This window comes from Condylura cristata, unplaced genomic scaffold (assembly GCF_000260355.1).
Source record: "Condylura cristata isolate star-nosed mole 26May11 unplaced genomic scaffold, ConCri1.0 scaffold00019, whole genome shotgun sequence".
Classification (NCBI taxonomy): domain Eukaryota; kingdom Metazoa; phylum Chordata; class Mammalia; order Eulipotyphla; family Talpidae; genus Condylura; species Condylura cristata.
The window spans coordinates 3,863,132-3,874,179 of record NW_004567120.1 but is presented as its reverse complement, the minus strand read 5'-3'; the positions used below and the strand labels follow the sequence as shown (position 1 = coordinate 3,874,179).

Sequence of the window (11,048 nt, the reverse complement as noted above, 5' to 3'; positions counted from 1 at the left end):
TTCATAGGCATTAAAACCATTTTTATTTTTTTTGGTCATTATCTATTTAAAAAGCAATTAGGGATCCTGGGATGCCCTCATCCTGTCTATTAACAAGTTGATATGAGAAATTGCCTTATTTATACCTAGAGATTCTGTCACATAGAGTTCATTTTCATTGACTCTATATTTACTGAGTATTATTTGAAGAGTTCATAGAGTTCATTTTCATTGACTCTATATTTACTGAATATTATTTGAAGAGTTCATAGAGTTCATTTTCATTGACTCTATATTTACTGAATATTATTTGAAGACCTATGGCGAGATTATAATAGCTATTATTTTGACCTATAACATTTTCTTGTGAACATTTGATAAGACACTTTAAATAGATAGCAGAGAAATATTCACTGATAGTGAAGTCTTTTAATCTCAATAGCTTTTGATCTTTCTTTGGCTACAATTAAAGAAAATATGTGTTTATGTGTAATTGTTTTAGGAATGTGACTATTCCATTAAAGGCAATGGTTAGTTGTTGGATACCAATGAGCATGATTACATTTGCCTTTTCTAAAAGAAACTTGATTGTTATCATTCACTTTGAGGTGGTCCACAACATTTGCCAATGAGGATGGTGCACAGAAGTTGTATCTATAAAAGCCATAAGAAGGATGGAAAGAACAACCAATTGCTTCCTGTGCAATGGGGTTTGGTGATAAAATGTTTCCAGGTGACTGTAGTCCATATAGCAGTTGATTGGCAGAATTAGATGCTTGTAGACACTGCTCATTGAAGTCTTCAGATAAACTATTTTTTGCTTTGGCAAACCTCAGGGAAGAAAACATAGGAACTTCCATCATGAATGGAGCTAAAGACTTACAAATGTTGCGACTTGCTAGTGTTTCACTAGTAGGCAAGAAAAGATGCTGCAGTTGCCAAAAATTAGATGGACAAATCTTGTAACTATGGGGCAGGTTGATATTGTGCAGGCATGCCTCCAGACAGGGCATTCCAATGGAACTTGGAGGTAAGTGGTGAAATGTAGGTGGGGAGCAAGATGGAGAAAACAAGGAGTTCAAAGGAGAGGGAGCCCCTCCACTGGAAGCCACTGGAGATGAACCACTACTTCCACCTGCGAATGACAATTCAATGAATTAGAAACTGTATCAGTAATCATGTCCATAATCATCCCTTCTTCTTTCCTAGATTAGCTTTCCATACAAGTTTACAGCTCTTTTAATTTTTTTTTTTTTTGGAAAGAATATGTTCATTCCTCTGATCCAAGCTAACCATGGTTTCTACTACAACCACTATCTTTTAGCACTAATATTATGTTACCATGATTTGGGCATTTAATTATGTTCAAGAAATGTGCTAGGCACTTGAAAGTCATTTATCTATTGAATTATAAAAGAAACCTATTTAAACATGATCCAGAAGGCCTCCCTTGTGGCTTAAGTATAAAGTCTTAGAGCTATCACTGCTATCACCTGAGTTTGACCCCCGGCCAGGGATGTGACCCACATCGCACAGCAGACTTGACCTTTCTCACCTGCTTTTTCCCTCAGTAGTGTATTTCCATGTACACAGTAGTGTATTTCCAGTATAGATCCACCTGTTCTGCTCCCCACTCTGTCTCTGCTTAATCCTCTCATCCCCGTGTACCTCTGGCCTACAGCTTGCATAAATAAATAAAAATAAATCTTAAAATAATCAAAATGAAAATGAAAGTGTTCATATCAAGTGAACTTTTATGTTAGCTTAACTTGTTTTTTTTTTTTTTTAAGATTTGTGAATACAGAACTAGGGTACAGGGCAGGTGAGAAGATTCACCAGAGACAGAATGGAGAGCAGAACAGGCAGATCCTTAAAGTACTCTGCTAAGGGGAGCAGCGGTGGGTCAGGAGAGGTCTGTAGGGCCATGTAGATCACTTCCGGGACTTGGGATGGAACCTTCACTAAAGTGGCTGCGGCTCGCTTGCAGTGCTGCGCTTTAACCCGTTATGCCAACAGGGAGGGCCCAATGTTAGCCTAACTTCTACTGAAATTAGGGATGGTTGTACAGTCCAGGGAAATCTTGACTGTATACCTTATATCTGTGCTTGAATTATAAAAACATTTTTAACTTAATGTGGTCAGGGGATATGTGTAGGGTTTGTATTGTATGTTTACTGATTAGGTTTGTTCATTTTATCAGCATTGTTCTCTAATAAACTGTTTTGTGTATGTTGATATAGCTTAAATATTTATGAACAACGTGGCAACTATTTTTATAAGTAAACATTCCAAAGTTGTTTTTTTTTTAAATAGTACCTCTTAGGCTACATACAAAACAAAACAAAACAAAACAAAACAAGATCACTACCTTGCACCATGCACAAAAACTAACTCGAAGTGGATAAAGACCTAGACATAAGAACAGAAACCATAAAATACCTGGAAGCAAAGATAGGTGAAACACTACACAACATACACCTTGGTAACATCTTTCAAGATAAAGCACCCAAAACAATGATAGTGAAAGAAACGATAAACAGCTGGGACTACATCAAGTTAAAGAGCTTCTGTACAGCAAAAGAGACATTACACAAAACAAACAATTGGGAAAAAATTCTCACACAATACTAACGATAAAGGATTGACCCAACGATATACAAAGAACAGATGAAACTCAACAAAAATAAACAACCCCATTAGAAAATGGGCAGAAGAGCTAAAAAGACTCTTCTACAAAGAGGAAATGCAGACAGACAAAAAGCATATGAAAAAATGTTCAACATCACTTGTAATAAGGGAGATGCAAATAAAAACCACAATGAGATACCACCTCACACCAGTGAGAATGGCACATCGTAAAACAAGTAGCAACAACAAATGTTGGTGAGGATGTGGAGAAAAAGGAACTCTCCTGTACTATTGGTAGGAATGTAAATGAGCACAACCACTGTAGAAAACTGTTTGGAGGTTCCTCAAACTGCTAAACATGGAGCTACCATATGACCCAGCAATCTCACACCGAGGTATCTACCCAAAAGACACAAAAGCACTGATTCAGAATGATACCTGCACCCCCATGTTTATTGCTGCTTTATTTACAATAGGAAAGACATGGAAACAGCCCAAGTGCCAAAAGTGGATGACTGGATTAAAAAGATGTGTTGCATCATCTTCAAACAACTAGAGAGGATGTGGAGAAAAAGGAACTCTCCTGCACTGCTGGTGGGAATGCAAACTAGTTCAACCACCATGGAAAACTGTTTGGAGGTTTCTCAAACTGCTAAAAATGGAGCTTCCATATGACCCAGCAATCCCACTCCTAGGTATCTACCCAAAAGACACAAAAACACTGATTGAAAAACATACCTGCACCCCCATGTTTATTGCTGCTTTATTCACAATAGGAAAGATACGGAGTCAACCCTAATGCCCCAAAGTAGATGACTGGATTAAAAAGATGTGGTGTATATGCACAGTGGAATATACTCAGCAAACAAAAAGATAAACACATGCCTTTTGCAGCAACATGGTTGGAGCTGGAAGGGAAAGTGCTTAGTGAAATAAGCCAGAAAGAAAAAGAAAAATACTGTATGGTTTCACTCATAGCAGGGACATAAAGGACCGGGGAAGGGAAAGGGAATGATAATGAACAGCTATATACCAGAGACATGTACAGGGGTGGAGTGGAGAATGGGAACAACAATGTGGGGGGAGTACATGGGATGATGGTGATGGCACACAGGTGAATTGGTGATGGGAAGTCCACGGGGATTACAACTGAGAAGGAAAAAGGCACAAAATGACGTAAAAATAAACTATTATAATGATTTTTAAAAAGATTAAAAAAACAGTACCTCTTTATTTGCTATTGGAGTGCAGCTTGAACAGCTTAAATTATAAGAAAACTGCATTATAATAAATTATCAATTAATGATCATCTTTAGTCTTTTTTCTTTGTGTACTTTGTGATGACTTGGATATTTAAAAACATGCTGCCTAAATACCATTAGTTAAAGTGATTCTATAAAATAAACGTTCATTTTTTATATCTAACTCTTTCAGTCAAATTAATACAATTAATCCAGTGAAATATTTCCCCTAAAGACTAAAATTATCTCTTCATATTTCATTTCATTGTTATGGTATTATGTATAACTCAAACTAACTCTATGTTGATAAATATTTCCATAAATATAACTTTGATTTAATCTTCTGAGGCAGACAACATCAAGGAAGTCAAAAGGGTTACAAGAATTATATTTTGCTTGCAAATATTCTTCTATTTATTGTTCAATATCAGAGTAAGTGACTATATATATTTTCCCACCACAAAATCTGCATGTTCTAATTATTATTATTTAGACATTTAATACAATACCTGCGAATGAATACATTGCAAATATTTTAAAATCTTTGTGAAAGTTAAGCTTATTATAATGGTTTAAAGTTGTTTTTTTTAAAAAAAAATATTTACTTTCCTATTCTACAAAAGGAATATTAGAACAAGGTGGAGGTAAAAATTAATGGAAGTAATTTTAACTTGTGCTGGCAGTTCCATAAAACTAAAATATTTACTTTACTATGTAACACATTTTCAAATAAGGACACAAATAGGCAAATAACAAGGATATGAGACAGTGAAATACTGAAGAATTCAAGTGAGAGCCAGGATATATGATTACTCAAGAAGATGGAGGCCAAATAATATACCATTTCCATGGCTCTGTTTGTTTCCTGCATGGCAGATTCCCTCCCTCTCTTCTTACTTCTTATCACAAGGAATATAAACCTGCTCTCCTGTAAACATATACCTATTCCTTTCTGTAACATGTGATATAGATATAATTTCATTAACATTTAAAAATTAAAAATTAATAAAACTTTCCTTACCTTGTGTCTCTGCACCAAAAGTTTTAAAATCTACAGTGAAAGAAGGTCTCCAAGGGTAAGTCTCTAAAAGTCCATCCAACACACCCCTGAAAAAAGATTCAAAGTTCAGCAAATCCAGAATACAATTCCTGAAAATGATGATTTATATAAACTTTCGAGTTAATTTGTTCCTGATTTTAGGGGTTACTATTTGAAATATTTTTCTTTTATAGCTAGACTTCAGAATAAAAATTTCATTCCCTAAATAAAAATCCCAGGATAGAATAAGCAATGGGTTGGAGAGGGATTGGGATAGGGCAAGATTTTAGAGACATCCTATCTAGAAGTTTATGCCAGCTGCTAGTTATAAAGTTTAGAACCTCTGGGTTTCTATGCCACGGTTTTCTTATCTGTAGAACTTGTGTAACCGGCAACATAAATATTAGATGTGATTGTTATGTTGGTTACCTGTTTCTTCCAGGATCTCTAAATCCTTTAGCAAAAGGATTCCTATCTATTTTCAGTTTGGTAATCTGTGGAATCAGAAGACAAAGATAATTAGCTCCCTCAGTATTTAACACTATCACTGCTGTTTTTATTATTTTTATATTTATTTTACTTACTAATGCATCAAGAACTAGGGTGTAGGCCAGAGGTGCAAGGGGGTGAGAGGATTCACCAGAGACAGAGTGGAAAACAGAACAGGCAGATCCACTGAAATACACTGCTGAGGGGAGCAGTGGGTAAGACAGGAGAGTTGTGCTGCATCATGCAGGTTAACTCCCTGGCCTGGGATCGAACTAGTGCCAGAGTGGTTGGTTATAGCTTGATAGTGCTCAGACTTTAAGCCCTGTGCCACAAGGGAGGCCCTGTCACCGATACTTTTAACGGCTACAACACTAAGCACTTTTCACGTTAAATAAATGTAAATATATTGCTCAGTCACATTTGGAATGGCGATCTCCTAGCATTTTTGTTCTGCTCTACTTTCTAACACAGGAACTACATAATTCATAATTAAACTTGCCTTTGATGACAATGCAATAAGATTATGACTTTTTTTAATCATGGAAAATTCAATCCATGAAGTTCAGCTCGCCTCTATCCCTAAGATCCCACTGGAGCTATACCTGCTTGCCTGCTACCTAGTTGGCTTTACCTGCTGGTTTTGGTAAGCTGTGACCGTGGTGAACTCAGTTTCTTTAAAGGAGAACGTTTTAACCCCTTCAGCGGGCAAGGCCTGAATCCGGGAAAGGTCAACTCTGCTGTCCTGTTCCATCACATGTACACGGGGCTTGTACTTATGCATGGACTGCAGAATGATCTGGAGGAGAAATGGTCAAATGCTGCCTAGAAATTGGCTTTGCCTCACAACACTAGCCCCCTCTCATCAATGCCCCCAAATTGCCCACACACAAAAGTGAGACTAAGCCATCAAACCTAAGCTAATTACACCCGAGGATTTTCCTGTGCCATTTGACTCCAGACAGAGACCATCAGAGCTAAGAGATTCACTGGGGTACCACAGCAACAACAGGTAGCAGTGATTCCATTTCTAGGTAAGATAATTTCCTACTTCTAAATGTAGGTGACCATGAAATGTACCCAAGTGTCCCTGGGATTTGACTACCTGTCATAAATACTATGAGCTGTAATTGATGGGCGACTATCTGACATAGCCCACTTTTTAATCTAGTGAGCTCTCTTTCATTTTGTGTCCAGGCCAGGGAGGCCATGAACTGTGTTGCACCAGAAAAGAAAGCTCAAGATACATGCTACCCAAAAAGTCCTTCTATGGGAATGGATAGTGAGGCCACACAAAAGATGCTCAACTAGGGAAAGGAATCCCAGCCCACAATCATTGTCCAAGAAGCTGAGGTGCCAGAAAACCCCATGAAGAATCCCCTCCACTCTCCCAGACAAGGCAGCCTACTTTAAAAAGTCACATTGCATCTTCAAACGTATGTTCACAAACCCAGCACCAAAAGCTACAGGCCTCAGGCCCCAAACTTGAGAATTCCTGAAGAACACAGCATGCACATCTGACAGAGGCTCCTTCAATTATCCAGCAAAAACCCTGGAGTTGAATAGCTGGCACCTCCCTTACCTCCTCAGAGCAAAGGATTGCTCACACTTACGTGACCTTTGTCATCCATCTCATTGTTGGTGAGTTTCAAGCGATCAAAGCTGATGATTTGCCTCATCCAGGTTTCTCCAGAGCAGGGTGAGTCCGGATGGACATAGAACCTGGCAGTGTTGCAGGAGTGGTCAGTATTTCCAGCCACCATCCACTGAGAGCTGTGATATACGTATCTGAAAAGATGTGGAGTGTGGCATTAGGTGCAGTCAGTCAAAGTCAGGAACTTGAGCTGAAGCTGGACACCATGGGGTCCTGGGGGCCTTGGATAAGATTTGTCTGCTAATTCTAAAGACTATGAGTAGGAGATCTAACTTGGCTTCCAAAAAATGTTCAGGGACAGAAAACAAACTGTAAATAAGCACATGTTATTAAAAAGCAGTGAGTTTACAGGCCCTCCCTGATGGCGCAGCGTGTTAAAACACAGCACTGAGAATCTAAAGCCGCTTCCGCATGAGTTCGATTCCCGCCTGCCCTGGAGGTGACCACATGGCGCGGCAGACCTCTCCTGACCTGCCCGCTGCTCCCCTCAGCAGTGTACTTCGTAGATCTGCCTGTTCTGCTCCCCACTCTGTCTCTGGTGAAGCCTCTCACCGCCCCTGAGTCTCTGGCCTGTACCCCAGTTCTGTATGCACAAATAAAAAATTTTTTTTTTTTTTTTAAAGCAGTGAGTTCCCATACCTAGTAAAAATGCCATGGAATTTCATTATGGTTGTATTTTCTCAAGGAAAACTGCCACAAAAGTTGATCTAACACATTTCACAGCACCAAGACTTATAAAGACCTAAAAGCTCTCATGCTTAGGCAAGAAGCTTCAGGGAAGAAATGTGTCTGCCTAGCTGGTGGCCTCCAGTTGTGATCAAAGCTTTTCATCAACAAGGCTTCTCATTTGAACACCCCCAGGAACTCTACTCCATGTTGCCCCAGGGCTGATTTTCTCACAGGTTCCAGTCTCAACAGCACAATTATATGCAACACTGCCAAAGCAGCTCTAAGAGGAAAAGCAAATTATTTTCTTCCTGGTATTTTCAGGCTGAAGCAGACTGTCTTCTTCCTCTACCTCAAACCTGGAGGGTTGTCTCCTTCAAAGGCTGGATACACACTCAAAGGTTTAACACTCACAACCCCAAAGTGGTCAGCTCTGAGGTTCCTTCACAGACATCAGAGCCCCCTCAATGAAAGCACTGGCCAGTCAGATGTTTCTGTACTGCAAGACTGGAAGGACCTCTTGGGTTTAGGGCTAGTCAACCATATTTACCCTGCTGTAAGTAAAGAATTTATTTACACCAAGAGCTCATCCTCGGCTTCAGGAGAGAGGCTAAGGCAGAGAGAGAGAGAAAAAAGAATGAACCTGGGAATGATAACTGCTGGATTAGCTTTGGATGGCAACTCAGGGTATCACTAACAGGTCACTGCTGTCAAAGCAGCACGACCCAGAGCCCACTGTGATATGAGAACCCCAGGAATTTCTCCTCACATAGTTTCAAACAACTTTCTTTCTTCCTACAGAGCAAAAACCTCTGTAATTTGCACAGAAAAAGCAAGAGCAGTGATTAGGCAAGAGATTGGAGGAACTCTGAAGAACATACTGACACCTGAGTTTTCTCCAGAAGTCAGAGGAAAGAGGAACAAATCTGCTCTTTTCTCAATTGGGTTTGAGAAAGAGAATTCAACTCCCAAAGCACCCAGGAGAGCAATCCAATCATTCATGGTAGTTTTCAAAAAAATTGGTCCATGGGTCAGAATGTCACCTCTAGCCTAGACCTGGGATACCTCCTCCTTCGGGACTGGTTACCTATAGCGTTTGGAATCCACAGGCACTACATCAATGGCCACATAGTACTGCTTCCCTGGGTCCAACCCTTTCACCTTGACCCGAATAGAGGGGAACATCCGCCTGTGGAAGAGAAAAGAGCGATTGACCAGGGAGCTTTTCAAGACATTTGAAATTGGATAGGCTTGGGGACAAGTAGAGAGTGAAGGAATGAATACACAGTGCACTGCCCATTCTGGGGCAGTTTCTGAAAATGATATTTGTTACATAAGAAGGTATGGTTGCATGCTTAGTTGAACAAGTTGAGGATTTCTGAAGGGAGGAGAATACTTACCACAAGGTTTTATTCACTCCCAACCTCCCCCCTCCCCACCATCCCCACTGCAGTGGAAATCTATAGGAGAGAAAGTAGAAAGGAAAAAAAAATGTGACCTTCCTCCAGGTTTTCAGTAGTACTTCCTGTGAAGCAGATTTGGAAAAGACTGAAATTAAGATTCACACACACACACACACACACACACACACACACACTATACAGCTCACATGAAGAAGCTGACCCGCAGCAAACGTGGAAGTGGGACAGGCCCACCCCAAATTTACCTGGGCTAGGGATGGTGGACTGGGAGTCTGCTAAGTGAGATGCTGTCCACTGATAATTGTGAGGCTTTGCCAGAGGCCTAACAATACCTTAAGTTATGGAGTGGCATATGGTGCCTGGTGTGGCCGGTTTAACTTTTTTCACATACAACCCTGCCAGAAACTGATAGAATGAGATTCTGAAGCCAGGAGTTCCGCGTGTACAGGAAAGAAAGGCTGAGCCACTAGCATGGACTAGGTTTCTCACCCACGTCTGGTCAATAGAAAGGCAGAAGCATTCTAAAGTCAGGGTGCAGAGGTGGGGGAAGAGCAGAGGCTCAGACACTGGAGGCACCATATGGGATGAAGTGAGAGGTACATTAAGCGCCTACTGTGTGTGGCCCTTGGACAGCCTTTGCAGAGGCAAACCTGCCAGCCTTAGTAATGATCATCTCAGTCCCAATCTCGTGGAATCTCTTCCACAGCTCGGATCCTTGAAGCTCCACTTGAATCGCCTCTTTCTCTTCCAGATTGTCGACGCTGTCGCGGTCTCCGCCACCATCTCCACAACTTGTTAAAGCTCTTACTGAGGGCTCTGTCTTTGGTAGTTTTTCTGACGGACACAGAGAGGCGGAGAGTCAGAGAAGCACGCAGTGTGCGCGCCCCCTTCTCGCTCACGCCCGTCTTGGAAGGGACCGGCCTGACCAGTTCACCAGGAATCTCCACGGCTGATTCCCCAAATCCCTACCACACCCACTGTGACCCCCCAGACTGAGAGAAAGGGACCCAAGGCGCGTCCAGTGAAGTTCATGGCCCTTCAAACACACGTATCCTCACTCTCCTAGAAACTTTCGGTTCCCTTGGAATCTCGGTGCATGCCCGCTGCTAGCCAGATAGAGCTGTCTCGGGATCGCAGAGCTTGGGGGAGGCTGGAGAGCCTCAGTTCTCCACCCGCAGACTGGCACCCTCCCCTTTGCCGCAAACGGATTGCAAAACTACGGACTGAACTTTGAAGCTCTGAAGCTCCCCCACACCCGGGGGCAAAAGGGTTCCCATGGGTGCGCAGGTGGTCGTCCAGCTGGGACAGGGCATCCTCTTGTAGAGTAAACCACTGTCCCGGCGTCGCAGACCAGGCTGACACTTAGGGCTCCGGCAAACTCTAGCGTGGCGGACTCAGTGAGTTGGGACAACGGGAGCGGAACTTACCCGGCTGCTCTGTCTTCTTCCTTGCGGCGCGGCTCTCTCTCTCCTCCTCTCTGCCTTCTTTCTCCAGCAGCTCGGGCTGCGCCTCCTCTTTAGCGTCTTGTAATTTTCTTTTGCCGGGTCTTCCCACCAAGGCTTCCACTGAAAAGGCGTGCGCCCGAGAGCTCAGAGCCATCCCTGCAGGGGGCGAAGGAAAAGGCGCAGCAGAGTTTCAACCTGATCCGGGAGGGAGTGTGATCGAGGGCGCAGAGGATAGATGAAAGGGAGAGTGGAAAAATCCCCCAAATCCGAAAAACAATTTCTGGATCTATATTCAGACAATCAAAAAAGTGTGTGTTTGTGTGTAATAATTTTTATGTATACGTCTACTTTTGTCCTTGAGTAGACTAAAGGGAAAGGAAGCTCCAGCTGGAGCCAAAGTCTTCTGGAGTCTAGTCTCCCTTCCCTTTGCGATGTCCTCCCTCCCAGTGGAAATGTGCAGACCATCAGTGCTCAAAGCCCGGATTCCAG

At 41.8% G+C, this 11,048-nt stretch overlaps 1 protein-coding gene across 1 annotated transcript; it reads right to left on the bottom strand.

Annotated features, from left to right (window-relative positions):
- Positions 1–497: 497 nt before the first annotated feature.
- TBX22 (T-box 22) lies at positions 498–10,713 on the bottom strand. Its single transcript, XM_004685878.1, has 8 exons — positions 10,542–10,713; positions 9,765–9,948; positions 8,781–8,882; positions 6,987–7,161; positions 6,008–6,172; positions 5,317–5,381; positions 4,870–4,955; positions 498–1,114 (listed from the first exon to the last, which is right to left on the bottom strand). Exons 1-8 carry the CDS (start codon positions 10,711–10,713, stop codon positions 498–500), a joined length of 1,566 nt encoding a protein of 521 aa, XP_004685935.1.
- Positions 10,714–11,048: the final 335 nt, after the last annotated feature.